The sequence below is a fragment of the Salvelinus alpinus genome, chromosome 31, assembly GCF_045679555.1.
Source record: "Salvelinus alpinus chromosome 31, SLU_Salpinus.1, whole genome shotgun sequence".
Taxonomy (NCBI): Eukaryota; Metazoa; Chordata; class Actinopteri; order Salmoniformes; family Salmonidae; genus Salvelinus; species Salvelinus alpinus.
The window spans coordinates 9850996-9866632 of record NC_092116.1 but is presented as its reverse complement, the minus strand read 5'-3'; the positions used below and the strand labels follow the sequence as shown (position 1 = coordinate 9866632).

Here is a 15637-nt window from a genome sequence, read left to right as displayed (position 1 = left end):
AGCTGTACAGAGGCCCATTATCAGCAACCATCACTCCTGTGCTCCAATGGCACGTAGTGTTAGCTAATCCAGGTGTCACGTTCCTGACCTTATTTCCTTTGTTTTGTCTTTATTTAGTTGGTCAGGACGTGAGCTGGGTGGGTATAGTCTATGTTCTAGGTTAGGTTTGTCTTATTGGCCTGATATGGTTCTCAATCAGAGGCAGGTGTTTTACGTTGTCTCTGATTGTGAACCATATTTAGGTTGCCTGTTTTCACTATTGGTTTTTTGGGTGATTGTTCCTGTTCGTGCGTTCATGTGTTCTATGTTCACTTGTTCAGGACTGTAGCTTCGTTGGTTTTCGTCTGTTTATTGTGTTTGTTCGTATTGAAAAAGTATTCCAATAAATATGGAAACGTACCACGCTGCGCTTTGGTCCTCCTCTCTTTCCACCGACGAAAGTCATTACACCAGGTTTATAATTTTAAAGGCTAATTGATCATTAGAAAACCCATTCGCAATTAACCCTTTTGCAATGAAAACTGTTGTTTGGATTAAAGAAGCAATAAAACCGGGCTTCTTTAGTCTAGTTGAGTATCTGGAGCATCAGCATTTGTGAGTTCGATAACAGGCTCAAAATGGCCAGAAACAAAGAACTTTCTTCTGAAACTCGTCAGTCTATTCTTGTTCTGAGACATGAAGGAGAGAAATTGCCAATGAACTGAAGATCTCATACAACGCTGTGTACTACTCCCTTGACAGAACAGCGCAAACTTGCTCTAACCAGTATAGAAAGAGGAGTGGGAGGCCCCGGTGCACAACTGAGCAAGAGGACAAGTACATTAGAGTGTCTAGTTTGAGAAACAGACGCCTCACAAGTCCTCAACTGGCAGCTTCATTAAATAGTACCCGCAAAACACGTCTCAACGTCAACAGTGAAGAGGTGACTCAGGGATGCTGGCCTTCTAGGCAGAGTTCCTCTGTCCAGTGTCTGTATTCTTTTGTCCATCTTAATCTTTTATTTTTATTGGCCAGTCTGAGATATGGCTTTTCTTTGCAACTCTGCCTAGAAGGCCAGCATCTCGGAGTCGCCTCTTCACTGTTGACATTGAGACTGGTGTTTTGCAAGAACACTCCTGAGTGGCACAGTGGTCTAAGGCACAGCTTTGCAGTGCTAGCTATGCCACTAGAGATCCTGGTTCGAGTCCGGGCTCTGTCGCAGCCGGCCGCAACCGGGAGACCCATGGGGCGGCGCACAATCAGCCCAGAGTCGTCCGGGTTAGGAGAGGGTTTGGCCGGCAGGGATGTTCCTGTCCCATCGCGCACTAGCGACTCCTGTGGCGGGCCGGGCGCAATGCACACTGACACGGTCGCCAGGTGTACGGTGCTTCTTCCGGGTTAAGCGGGCGTTGTGTCAAGAAGCAGTGCGGCTTGGCTGGGTTGTGTTTTGGAGGACACACGGCTCTCGACCTTCGCCTCTCCCGAGTCCATACGCGAGTTGCAGCTATGAGACAAGACTGTAACTACCAATTGGATACCACAAAATTGGGGAGAAAAAGGGGGTATACATTTTTTTTTTTAAACGATCCCACAACTAAAGAAGCCGGATGTGGAGGTCCTGGGCTGGTGTGGTTACATATTGTTTACGGTTGTGAGGCCGGTTGAACGTACTGCCAAATTCTCTAAAATGACGTTGGTGGACATTCCTTCAGTCAGAAAGCTAACTGCACGCTCCCTCAAAATGAGACAAAATTGCACATTTTAGAGTGGCCTTTTATTGTCACCTGGTGCACCTGTGTAATGATCATGCTGTTTAATCATATTCTTGATATGCCACACCTGTCAGGTGGATGGATTGTCTTGGCAAAGGAGAAATGCTCACTTACAGGGATGTAAAAAGATTTGTGCACCAGATTTGAGAGGAATAAGCTTTTGTGCGTATGGAAATTTCCTGGGATCTTTTATTTCAGCTCATAAAACACGGGACCAACACTTTACATGTTGCGTTTATATTTTTGTTCAGTATATACAGTTAAAGTCGTAAGTTTACATACACTTAGGTTGGAGTCATTAAAACTTGTTTTTCAACTACTCCACAAATTTCTTGTTGACAAACTATAGGTTTTGGCAAGTCGGTTAGGACATCTACTTTATGCATGGCACAAGTCATTTTCCCAACAATTGTTTAGACAGATTATTTAACTTATAATTCACTGTATCACAATTCCAGTAGGACAAAAGTTTACATACACTAAGTTGACTGCGCCTTTAAACAGCTTGAAAAATTCCAGAAAATGATTTCATGGCTTTAGAAGCTTCTGATAGGCTAATTGACATAATTTGAGTCAATTGGAGGTGTACCTGTGGATGTATTTCAAGGCCTACCTTCAAACTCAGTGCCTCTTTGCTTGACATCATGGGAAAGTCAAAAGAAATCAGCCAAGACCTTATTTTTTATTTTTTTTTATTGTAGACCTCCACAAGTCTGGTTCATTCTTGGGAGCAATTTCCAAACACCTGAAGGTACCACGTACAAACAATAGTACGCAAGTATAAACACCATGGCACCACGCAGCCGCCATACCGCTCAGAAGGAGACGCGTTCTGTCTCCTAGAGATGAACGTACTTTGGTGCGAAAAGTGCAAATCAATGCCAGAACAACAGCAAAGGACCTTGTGAAGACGCTGGAGGAAACAGGTACAAAAGTATCTATATCCACAGTAAAACGAGTCGCTCAGAAAGGAAGAAGCCACCACTCCAAAACCGCCATTAAAAAGCCAGACTACGGTTTGCAACTGCACATGGGGACAAAGATCGTACTTTTTGAAGAAATGTCCTCTGGTCTGATGAAACAAAAACAGAACTGTTTGGCCATAATGACCATCGTTATGTTTCGAGGAAAACGGGGGAGGCTTGCAAGCCGAAGAACACCATCCCAACTGTGAAGCACGGGGTGGCAGCATCATGTTGTGGGGATGCTTTGCTGCAGGAGGGACTGGTGCACTTCACAAAATAGATGACATCCCGAGGATGGAAAATTTTGTGGATATATTGAAGCAACATCTCAAGACAGTCAGGAAGTTAAAGCTTGGTCGCAAATGGGTCATCAAAATGGACAACGACCCCAAGCATACTTCCAAAGTTGTGGCAAAATGGCTTCAGGACAACAAAGTCAAGGTATTGGAGTGGCCATCACAAAGCCCTGACCTCAATCCTATAGAACATTTGTGGGCAGAACTGAAAAAGCGTGTGCGAGCAAGGAGGCCTAAAAACCTGACTCAGTTATACCAGCTCTGTCAGGAGGAATGGGCCAAAATTCACACAACTTATTGTGGGAAGCTTGTGGAAGGCTACCCAAAACGTTTGACCTAAGTTAAACAATTTAAAGGCAATGCTACCAAATAATAATTGAGTGTATGTAAACTTCTGACCCACTAGGAATGTGATGAAAGAAATAAAAACTGAAATAAATCATTCTCTCTACTATTATTCTGACATTTCACATTCTTAAAATGAAGTAGTGATCCTAACTGACCTAAGACGGGGAATTTTTACTTGGATTAAATGTCAGGAATTGTTAAAAACTGAGTTTAAATGTATTTGGCTAAGGTGTATGTAAACATCCGACTTCAACTGTGCACACACACATAGATATGTACATACAGGCCCCTCGGAAAGTATTCAGACCCCTGACTTCTACCATATTTTGTTACGTTACAGCCTTATTCTAAAATTGATTTTTTTAAACTAATCTACACACAATATCCGATAATGACAAAGCAAAAACAGGTTTTTGAAAACCTTTGGCAGTGATTACAGCCTCGAGTCTTCTTGGGTATGACGCTACAAGCTTGGCACATCTGTATTTGGGGAGTTTCTCCCATTCTACTCTGCCGATCCTCTCAGGCTCTGTCAGGTTGGATGGGGAGCGTCGCTGCACAGCTATTTTCTGGTTTCTCTAGAGATTTTTGCTCGGGTTCAAGTCTGGGGCTTGGCTGGGCCACTCAAGGACATTCAGAGACTTGTCCAGAAGACACTCCTGCTTTGTCTTGACTGTGTGCTTAGGGTCGTTGTCCTGTTGGAAGGTGAACCTACGCCCCAGGTGTGTGCCTTTCCAAATCATGTCCAATCAATTGAATTTACCACAGGTGGACTTGTAGAAACATCAAGCATGATCAATGGAAAAGATGCACCTGAGCTCAATTTCAAATCTCATAGCAAAGGGTCTGAATACTTACGTAAATAAGGTATTTCTGGTTTTTGCTTTGTCATTATCGGGTCTTGTGTGTAAATTGACGAGGATTTTTTATTTTTTATGTAATAAATTTTTAGAATAAGGCTTTAATGTAACAAAATGTGGAAAAAGTCAATGGGTCTGAATACTTTCCGAATGCACTGTATGTATATATTCACATAAAAAAAAGTATGAATTAGACTATTGCTCTCCCATCACTAACCTGTTTCTCCCACAGAGCGGTCATGAGGCGCAGTGCCACGGCCCTCAGCTTGGGGGCGCTGCCCAGCATCTGGAGAGTGTGGAGCACCTGGGGAAGACACAACTGACAACCACACAACACAGGTCAGAGAGGGGAAGCCACACACACAGACACACGTCAATATAAAGTATGATGTTAAGTTTGAGCCAATACACTATTCAATGACACTCATGCATAAATTGGTACACAGGAACCTTTCTTGGAAGGCTTTGCGTTAAGTCTATCTTGACCATATTCAATGTGAGGCAATGAGATGCAAACTCTAAAACTGAGCACTGTCCTTTGATGTTGAGACTCCTACTACTAGTTATAGCAGCTAAAGGTATAGCATTTTTCCACTGTTTGGGGATATGACTCAAACAGGCCAGCCGTGTGCAGTGCAGTAAGTACCTTGTGGGTCCCAAAGTTTGGCAGCGAGTACAGCACAGCGTGGGACAAGTCTGGGTCACACTCCTTCCCCAGCTTAAACAACAGAACATGAAGAAGGGATGGGACCTGCAGAGAGAGAGAGCGAGGGAGGGAGAGAAAGACAGGGGGAGGGGTGAGAGAGAAAGAGGGATAGGGAGGGAGAGAGAGAGAAAGAGATAGGGAGGGAGAGAGAGAGAGAAAGAGGGGGGTGGGAAAGAGAGAAAGTGAGTGAGTGACAGACAGACAGACAGACAGACAGGACAGGACAGACGGGGGCACACACTAGTTGAAGCATGTTTACTTGAAGCACTTTTCTTCTTGTATAGGGGAGTGGGAGTAAAGGGGGGGTAATATTCTACATTCTTGCCCGAGTTCTTCTCACCCACATCATTACAGGCCGCGCTAAGCTGCACACTGTCACAACCGATCCATCTCACCCGCCACCGCCACCCCCGCCGCCACACAGCGCAAGGAAGAGGCAAAGGAATCGTCGGGCTTTGAACTTTGAAAGTCGCGTTCCTGCGCTGGTGTTACCCCCCACTCCCTCCCCCGCTCTCAAGGAGCTCCTCATTCCTTAATTTCTTCCTTTCTTAATAACTTACTTCTGTCTCTCGCTTTTCACTCCCACTCTCTCGCCTTCCTTCTTTCCAACCCCCCACAGCTGACACACTGTTGTACAAAAGCAGAGTCTTGTCCCGGAGGCTTTTGCCATTCCAAGACACCTAAGTACGCTTCCTCTCTCTCCCACAAACCCTGACAAACATATAGAGCCTTGGGGGCAGAACAAACAGACAACCCCAGCCAAATTAGTGTCAGTTCTAGTGGAGGTATCATCATCATCATCCCAGGCCAAGACTAGAGAATATGGAAAGGGAACTGAGGGAAAATGAATCTGTTATTATAGAAAGCAATAAAGACAAATTAGGTAATGCACACACGTCCAACATACAGCCAGCCCTCCATACAGTATAGTGAAGGGGTGCCAAACAGCAGGCCCATGGGCCAAATAGAAAACTGTGGCCAGATAGGTACACAGGCAAAAATATGCTGCATTTGTTTGCTTGTTTTTGCTATGCAAGTAAGTGGAACAGCCTTGTGTTCTTGTGTTAAGTACATAAGGTATAGATGCAGTGCCTTCAACACATTACTGAGTACCACTCTCCATATTTTCAAGCATAGTGGTGGCTGCATCATGTTATGAGTATGCTTGTCATCTTTAAGGACTGGGGAGTTTTTCTGGATAAAACATAAATTAAGCTAACCCCATGCAAAATCCCAGAGGAAAACCTTGTTCAGTCTGCTGAATGCAGTTACCTTTCAGAGATGAAGTTACCTTTCAGCAGGACAATAACCTAAAACACAAGGCCAAATCTACACTGGAGTTGTTTACCAAGAAGACAGTGAATTAATTTCACAGAGCTTAAATAATTTTGAAAAAAATAAGGGAAAAATGGGCAAATGTTGCACAATCCAGGAGTGGAAAGCTCTTAAAGACATACCCAGAAATACTGACAGCTGTAATCATTGCCAAAGCTGCTTCTAACAAAGTATTGACTCAGGGATGTGAATACCTATGCAAATATGATATTTTAGTATTTCAATTTCAATAAATTAGCAAGAATTTCTAAAAACATGTTTTCACTTTGTCATTATGGGGTATTATGTGTAGATGGGTGAGGTTTTGCCTTTATTTCCCTTCATTTTGAATTCAGGTTGTAACACTACAAAACATGGAATAAGTAAACAGGTATGACTTCTTTCTGAAGGCACTGTAAGGCTTAATAACAACCTCCGGAATGGGAATGCTCAGTGGTTCCCTCCTAAAATCATATAGCCCCTCCTACCCCCAACAGTGTAAACTGTTCTAACTTCTGAACTGAGACGGTGCGGGATTAACTCCCTGTGCCCCCCCCAATAACAGGGACGTAGCCTCTGGCCCCTCCCCATGGATAGCAGGCCTCCCTCTCTTGGCCAATATCCATGATCTTATGGACACCATGGTGAGATCAGGAATGTCACTTACCAGTTAGCGCAAACATGGGATGCATTGGATTGATAGAATTCCGCGTCACTGTCAGTGTGCCTACCATTATTTACTTTCATCACTACTATACATGTTTCCATGTCTCCACTTAACTCTGTTGGCCCCCTGGTTTGGGTTGAAATTGTGTGCAATTGGTTTCATCCAAAAACGTTAGCTTCAAAGGCCAGGGACTTAAGTTAAGTGCGCCGTGAAAGAGCTATTTTCAGTTCTTATAAAATCCAATTACATTTTGAGGGAATCCTCTGAAATGCCCCAATGGGCGCCCCAAACGGTCGTGTCAGAGCAGAGGTTAAAGCCACTACTCCATGCCTTGCTTCCTTCTTTCCTTCCTTCCTTCCGGGAGTAAAAGAGTGAGAGAAAGGTGTCCTTCTCTGACCCTCAGTCCCGTCGGCGACGCCTCTGCCACTGCTATGCCTTCATTAGCATAACGCGCTTATCGCTCCCCGTTCGCCCACACCTTGCCCTGTTGCCTAGCAACCCTAACATCTGCATGGCTTATCATTGGGGAGGGGGAGTTCTCTCCCTTGCCGTTTTTTTGTGTGCCTTTGAGGGAACGGCCACCTGTGTTCCCCAATACAATAACTTAGCACCTCTGCAATTACATTAAATGCACCGTTGTAAAAATCTGGGGCCATATTGTGTCAAACTACTCAGAGTACGATCAGTTTTGCCTTTCACATTTCAGTAAGTAAGATTACTTAAACAGGGGGAACCTGATCCTAGATCAGCACTCCTACTCTGAGAAGCTTGAAACATACAGCCACAGATCTTTACAACAGTGCATTGAGTGTAACTACAGAGTTTAGATGGTGACTGAATGGTTGATTACTGTGTTGGTAATTGTGTTGCCTCTTCTTCTTGGTTAAAGACTAGGTCCTTCCTTCCGTTGTTGCACTGCAGTGCCTGAAGACACTACAAGTTAGCATTGTAGTGACAAGACAGTAAGTAGAAAACATGAATAATACTGTAGATACTAGCCTAGCGTGTTTCTATTTGTGGCTTGTAAATCTCGTGTTTGCAGCACCCTAGTGCCTGCAGGCTACGGCAGCCGCAGTGGTGGTGTTGTGATTTAGCCTCCTGGTTACTGAGAGACAAGGAGGTCGGGGGGGGGGGGGGGGAATTAGCCCACAAGCGAATGGTGTAAAGGAGAAATTAATCAGCCCATAAAAACTGTATATGGGGTGTCGACACACACACACACACACACACACGTGCACAAACACACACTGTAACGACACAAACATGCTTCATACTGTACACACACACACACACACACACACACACGGAAATACCATGGGTATAAAAGGCACCAATAACTTACTGCTCCCCACTTAACTAGCAGAACAACAGGCGCTCAGGGAGCAATTACAGAATCAAAAGGTGTGCACTAAGCCATCTAATGAGCGCTGCAAATAAGGGTGATATACAATGTGACATTTCTTTATTGTCTATAGCAGGTGATAGTCCTCCAGGGTCGCAGTGTCTGACGGTTTTAATCCTTTGCCTTTCAACCGGCGGTATATAGTGCATCCGGAATGTATTTGAACCCCTTCACTTTTCCCACATTTTGTTATGTTACAGCCTTATTCTAAAATGGATTCAATCGTTTTATTTCCCCTTCATCAATCTACACACAATACCCCATAATGACAAAGCAAAAACAGGTTTTTAGAAATGTTTGCAAAAGTATTGCAAATAAAAACTGAAATATCGCATTTACATAAGTACTCAGACTCTTTACTCAGTACTTTGTTGAAGCACCTTTGGCAGCGATTACAGCCTCGAGCCTTCTTGGGTATGATGCTACAAGCTTGACACATCTGTATTTGGGGAGTTTTTCCCATTCCTCTCTGTAGATCCTCTCAAGTTCTGTCTGGTTGGATGGGGAGTGTCGCTGCTATTTTCAGGTCTCTCCAGAGATGTTCGATCGGGTTCAAGTCCAGGGATCTGGCTGGACCACTCAAGGACATTCAGAGACCACTCCGAAGCCACTCCTACGTTGTCTTGGCTATGTGTTTACGGTCGTTGTCCTGTTGGAAGGTGAACCTCTAGAGCAGGTTTCAATCAAGGATCTCTGTACTTTGTTCCGTTCATCTTTCCCTCGATCCTGACTAGTATCAGTCCCTGCCGCATGATGCTACCACCACCATGCTTAAGCCGGAGGGATGGTATTGCCAGGTGATGAGCAGTGCCTGGTTTCCTCTAGACGTTACGCTTGGCATTCAGGCTAAAGAGTTCATTATTGGTTTCATCAGACCAGAGAATCTTGTTTCTCATGGTCTGAGAGTTCTTTAGGTACCTTTTGGCAAACTCCAAGCGGGCTGTCATGTGCCTTTTAGTGAGGACTGGCTTCCGTCTGGCCACTCTACCATAAAGGCCTGATTGGTGGAGGGCTGCAGAGATGGTCGGGTTCTTGGTCACCTCACTGACCAAGGCCCTTCGCTCCCGGTTGCTCAGTTTGGCTGGGTGGCCAGCTCTAGGAAGAGTGTTGGTGGTTCCAAACGTCTTACATTTAAGAATGATGATGGCCACTCTCTTCTTGGAATCCTTCAATGCTGCAGAAATTGTTCGGTACCATTCCCCAGATCTGTTACTCAACCCAATCCTGTCTCGGAGCTTTACGGACAATTTCTTCGACCTCATGGCTTGATTTTTGCTCTGACATGCACTGTCAACTGTGGGAGCTTATATATAGACAGCTGTGTGCCTTCCCAAATCATGTCCAATCAAATGAATTTACGACAGGTCGACTCCAATCAAGCTGTAGAAACATCTCAAGGAAAATCAATGGAAACAGGATGCACCTGAGCTCAATTTCAAATCTCATAGCAAAGGGTCTGAATACTTTCCATATGCACTGTAGTGATAGCAACAAACAGGGTTGTGTTCAGTAGGGAGATAATGTTTGGAAGCAGAGTGAAACAGGGAATAAGAATGCACATTTTTGTTTTCAGTTTCAAAGCGATTTGCTCCAGTTTACCGTTCTGAACAAGACAGGGCAGGCAAAAAAAAAATATGCATAACGTTTCTGTATTTTTTGTTGTTGCAGGATGTAACATCATACGAAATGGATGACGGTGTGCACAATTTTCGGGGACCCATTTTGGCTCGTGAGCTCTACTTTCAAAACTACTGGCTGAAATTGTACAAAACCTTTTAACGCATCTTTAAGTGATTCAATAAAAACTATTGTTCACCCCCAAAAAGTATGACAGTTCTGTGTTTCCTAGAGTTGAACTTTCTATAACTTTCAGTTATGTATGAATGTGGGTCTTGCGTGTGGTCAACAGTAACTTCAATAAAATGTGGCTTCAGCATGCGGTTTCCAGTAGCTACCTGTGCGGGGTCTGCCTGGGCGATGGCAGCTGCGGTTTTCAGGGCCAGTCTGCAGACGTCCTGCTGACCGGTGACCACCAGGTGAGCCACGGTAAGGGTGAGGGGAGAGGGGACGCGCTGGCTCAGGGGCAGGGCCGAGGTCACCGCCAAGAGCCACTCGCTAGCCGCCACCGGGTCCCCTGTCACCTGGCGTAGGACCTGGGTGGCCACCAGCACCTCACTGGACCACGGGCTGAGGGGTAAGGCTAACTGGGACACCTTCTGGTAAGGAGTAGGAAAGAGAGTGGGGATAAGGGGGAGATGAGGGTTGGAGGGGGGTTGGCAGAACTATGGGTATAAAGACCATATGCTAACAAGAATGCAGGGCATCATATTTACAGTATGACACACGTACTGTTAACTTGGCATATTTCATTGCTTGGCATTAATCATTGCTCCTCTCACGCACGTCATAAAAATGGTAAATCTGGAGGTAAATCCGCTTCAAGTTTTTTTGTGAGTAGGCCTTTATAGGAATTAACTAAGAAGTGCATTTGTTTACCTCAGCAGGCTTGGAGGACTCTCTCTGGGCATTCTGTAGGAGGCTCTGGGCCAGGCTCTGGTTACGTGTGTGTGTGAGGGGGTCCGTCAGGGGCTCCATGAGGGAGGAGCAGGAGAGGACCTGCAGGAGAGGCAGCACCAGCACCGGGGTCCCCCAGGGGGGTCGCTCACACTCTGGGGGGGCCAGACTTAGGGCTGCAGGGGGTAAAGATATCATCATTAAGAGGGTTGGGGTGTAGGGATGGAGAGAGAGGGAGCGATGAGTGTGTGGATAGCCGGAGGCAAGTATAGTGGAGAGAGACAGAGAGAGGTGCATGTAGGGAAGGTAGAGAAAAGAGAGGCGAGTGTGGGGGAGGGAGAGAGCGTGGAAGAGTGAGACAGGTGAGAGTAGTAGAGAAAGAGGCAAAAGGAACGAGTGAGAGAGGTGAGTGAGTGAGAGAGAGTGAGAGAGGTGAGTTTAGAGGAGAAGAGAGGGACAAAGAGAGGGACCAGTCTGTGTAAGGAGAGGAAGCTGAGAGAGAGTTGATACCCAGTGTAAGCAGCCCGGTCTGCTGGGACGCTGAGGCCTCGAGAAGGAGCAGAGCCAAGCCCACCATCATGTCCTCCACAGGGAACTCCTGGAAAAACACACACATGCACAGTCACACGCACGCACTTTCGAGGAAGTGAGAATACAAACTGACAACCCCCCAACACAAACACATACACACACATCCCAACCCCGAGGGGTCTTGAAAACGCAGGGATCGTAAGCGCAGCACACTGAGCTCAAAAGATTCCCTCTCAGTCTCCAACCCCCGGAGGAATCTTTGGAGCTGTGTGTGCTCCCCAACCAATGCTTTGAGGAGATTAGGATCGCACAGCGAGGCAGATCTGGATACATTGAGCGGGAGCTGTCGACAGAATCCTAACAAACCTCCACAGCCACAGGCAGACAAACAAGCTAAAGAGCTGCTGTGCTTTGTGTCTGTCTGTGGGGAAACGGTTTGCTGGGGGTTCTTCCTTCTCAGAAATATAACATAACCATAAACAGCGGTGCAACGTCTGAAAGAGCGTGAAGCAAGAGGCTGATCTCATTAGAAGCCACACAAACTGCTTCCTGATCTGTGCAGATGAAGGAGATAAGACAAGGTGAGGAAGCAATTTTAAACTATTGAGATGTAGCCCTGGTCTACTTTGGCTTGCGCGGCTGGCTCACCTCTGTGCGGGTGGAGAGGAGCTGGTGCAGTAGTTGGAGTAGTGGTCTGCAGTCTCCGCTAAGCTTCAGACTTAGCTGACAGGCACACAGCAGCTGCAGGGCCAGCCGGGCCCTCTCACTCCCCCAGTCGGCCACCTCCAGGGCCGGGATCATGGCCTCCACGAGGCCCCGCAGCTCCAACACTGCCTCCACACTGTCCACCTGAAGATGGAGACATAACACAGGCCGCGTCAATGATCATACCATACCTGCTATGTTGTGTCTTTCACATGTGCTGTATTATGCTATGCTATAGTGGGTTCACAGGTTCATGTCTACACTGTAAATGGTGTGTTTCCTCAAAGAAACAAAAAGGAAAATCAATCTCATCTCACCTGCATGTGAGGAACTAGTTCGTAGAGACAGCGAACCAGGCTGTGGCATACCACAGGGCTCTGTCCCGGGTCCTCTTCATTTTCCTGGTCTTTCTTCTTTTCCTGGTTGTGATCCCCCGGCTGGGGGGGCAGTAGGACCCTGAGGAGGCTGTGTCTGAGCAGAGCGTACTCTGGCAGCCGCTGGGGCTCACAGTACAGGTAGCGGAGGAAGGGGGCCAACATGGTCACGTACGCAGACTCACCCCTACACGTGTTATATGCATGCACACACACGCACAGATAGGGGAAATCTACGTTAAACACACACTTGCACGTCCATGTAGTAAAATGTAACTTTAAAGCAGATTTAAAGTAGATAATATCACGCCTCGAAGAAGAACACAAATCAAACAGGTGAACTAGCTGACAGTCATGTCATGAGTTATGGAGGACGCTCCAGCTGTACGGCCAGATGACTTGGACATGTTTGAAGGCCGAGCAGTTCGGCCTCTCCTCTAGTTGGTTCGCGGGGCTGGCCAGGGAAGAAAACCCTTTAGCTAACCTGTCAGCGGCCCGCTGGATGAAGTCGTCAATCTCCAGCAGCAGAACGGGCCAGCAGTCAGGACGGTTCTCCAAGACGATGATGTATGGATGGGGGCTGCTCCTGTAACATATTCATTTATTTGTTTGGCTTTGGGCTACTGGTAGGTATGCAATCTCTATGGATGTGTGAAGATGAGTTATGTTTGCTCACACGCTGTAAATAAATCAGTAAAATTAGTGTGCGTCCAAAGCGGCAACCTATTCCTTATGTGGTTCACTACTTTTGACCAGAACACTATGGGCCCTGGTCAAATGAAGTTCACTATGTAGATAATTGGGTGGCATATGGGACGCAACCATAGTGTCTTATAAGCCCATATGTCTAGGCAGCAAAGACACTTAAATAAACAAATCATTCATAATCAATTATCCCACTTGTTTATCTGTCTTCCTTCGCCTCATTTAGCTGACAAGGTCAATGCAAAGCAATCAAGGTTTCAGGTTTCAAGTCCATGTGAAAAGTGCCGGTCCGCTGGAGTTTAGTTTGAAAGCTAATGCAACACATACGCATGAACATATAAAAAACAGGGGAAAAAAGACATTTGGATATTAGGTTTCACGTATTCTGTTCCCTTATTTAGATATTTCATTATATTACAGGCCAGTGGGTAATAGTGTAGATATTAGGGCCACTTCGTTGTGCTCGTAGTCTTTCCCTGAATGAGTGTGAGTCTAGCAGAAGCCCGGCCTTGAAGAGGGGTGTGACTGACTGATGCATCTGGGCCTCATCGACTAAGAGTTTCTCAGGCAAATGTTCTTCTGAATAACTTAATGTTGAAGTCAAAGGCTGTTTACACAGCCACCCTAAATCAGATTTCCTTTCTATATCCGATATCTCTTTCTGACCCTCCACACACAGTTTTACATGTGACCCATATTAGATTTGCGCATTCACACTGACGTAGCATTTGAAGTAGCACGCAGATGCAATGCTCATTTCCCGTCCCTGTTCCTTAAAAAGTTGGTGGTTGTCATGCTAACGGCAGGTTATGTGCAATAAGATACACGTCAGAGCAAAAAAATAATCTGATATGAGCGTCCTGACAGAGGCCGCATATGGAGGATAGGGTTTGTATCAGAATTGAGATCCACATATGGAAGTGGTATAAATTGGAAGTCAAAAGATCAGATTCCATGTGGGTTTTTGTTGTTGTTAATGTTTACACATTTTACATTTTAAACAGTTTAGATAGGTATCAGATATCAAGACCTGAATTGGACTGCTGCATAAACGCAACTAACATCCTAAAATGACCACAGAACTCTGAATTAGGTCAGATATCAGTCAGCAGCTTAATCTTTTGTCACAAAATTGTTTCACTGAGACGTGACCTATCCATCAAACAATATATAGTCACATTTAGATGTAGTAATTAGCTAAGAATCTGTCTTAGTTGGAAACAAGCCAAATAGTCTTAATATAGGGCTTTTACTTTTTAGTCCATCTTAAAACAGATATTTTGTTGTCATGCTGAGCCTTAAAAATGGGCATAACCAGAGGCTTTCAAATTTCTTCGGTCTACAAAGCTCTGTGTAACTTGGCAGACGAGTTCTTCTTCTGACCTGCCCAAAGTGTACATAGATTCCTCCAGGACAATGGATCCACTTCTGACCACCAAGCTTCAGAAAGGTTGATGTAGGCAAGTCCTATGCCTCAAGCTAAGGCTAATGGAGTTTAGGCCGACAAGAAAGCAGCTCACATAGGAAACCTCTCTACCCAACAAAGTCCCTGGCAATGCCTTTAAATGGCCTGGCTGTCATTGTAACAGGATCTTGCCTTATCTACTGTCAGACTGGACAACAAAAGAGAGGGGGCACAAAAACATTACGAGGAGGACTACCAAAGCCAAAGAAGCCTCTTCCGAGGCTAATGCCTGCCCTCGCCCCTCCTCCCAGTCTTCCCCCTGCCACCTGGGGGTTGGGGCAGGGCTGGCGTCAGGCAGACTGTGCCCAGGCTAAGATCTGGCCACCGGCCGACTGGCGAACAGAGGGGCTGTGGTGCTCCTGGTCCCAACAATCCACAATGATGTTCAATTAGGTCAGAAAAGGAGCTCCAGTCCTGATTCTGGCAGAGTAGTTGTAAGAGGGAAATGGTTGACTGTCTTAGTGGTTAAAGAAAAGTAGGTAAACTCTGAACACCGGTGGAGCTGAAGAGGGCAAAGGCTCTTTTATGAAAAGTGATTCAAGGATTACAATAACGAGGATATAGCATCCCACTCTTTAGAATCTGAATGAGTAAACCAACCTGAAGTCTACATTTCAAGAGAGATTGGACATGGCCTTTGAACAAGACAAAGGCCCAGGTTAAAACAACACACTTGTGGCAGGGGGACATTGCCTGCAGACAGACAGGCGTGATTCTGACCACTGCCCCACGTCAATCATTGCACGCGCCACTGAGTGCCTCCAACACTGGAGGAAGGACGTCTCTCTCTCTCTCTCCCTCTCTCTCGTGTGACTGACCAGCTTGCCTGCCACAGTCTCTTGCGGAACAAAGCATCCCCCTTCCTTTACCTCCCCCTTCCCTCCACGTCCCATGCCGTAATCTGTCTGACTATCTCTCTATCCCTCTCCTCAGGTTCCCCGTGGTTCGTCTCAACCTCCAGTTCAATGCGGCCTATCCATCAGGCCTTCGTTCTCTCCAGACAGGCCAGACAGACCCACCATTACCTGCTTTCA

At 45.9% G+C, this 15637-nt stretch overlaps 1 protein-coding gene across 2 annotated transcripts in view; it reads right to left on the bottom strand.

Annotated features, from left to right (window-relative positions):
- focad (focadhesin) overlaps positions 1 to 15637 on the bottom strand; it is a 74256-nt gene that overhangs the window by 36983 nt on the left and 21636 nt on the right. The window contains exons 6-13 of one of the 2 annotated variants that reach the window (XM_071379042.1): positions 12918 to 13019; positions 12377 to 12620; positions 12003 to 12203; positions 11334 to 11421; positions 10806 to 10999; positions 10265 to 10525; positions 4867 to 4971; positions 4438 to 4539 (exon numbers count right to left, since the gene is read on the bottom strand). In XM_071379042.1, the coding sequence (XP_071235143.1) occupies positions 4438 to 4539; positions 4867 to 4971; positions 10265 to 10525; positions 10806 to 10999; positions 11334 to 11421; positions 12003 to 12203; positions 12377 to 12620; positions 12918 to 13019 (1297 nt within the window). The remainder of the gene's footprint in view (positions 1 to 4437; positions 4540 to 4866; positions 4972 to 10264; positions 10526 to 10805; positions 11000 to 11333; positions 11422 to 12002; positions 12204 to 12376; positions 12621 to 12917; positions 13020 to 15637) is intronic. The other variant, XM_071379043.1, reaches the window with a different exon arrangement.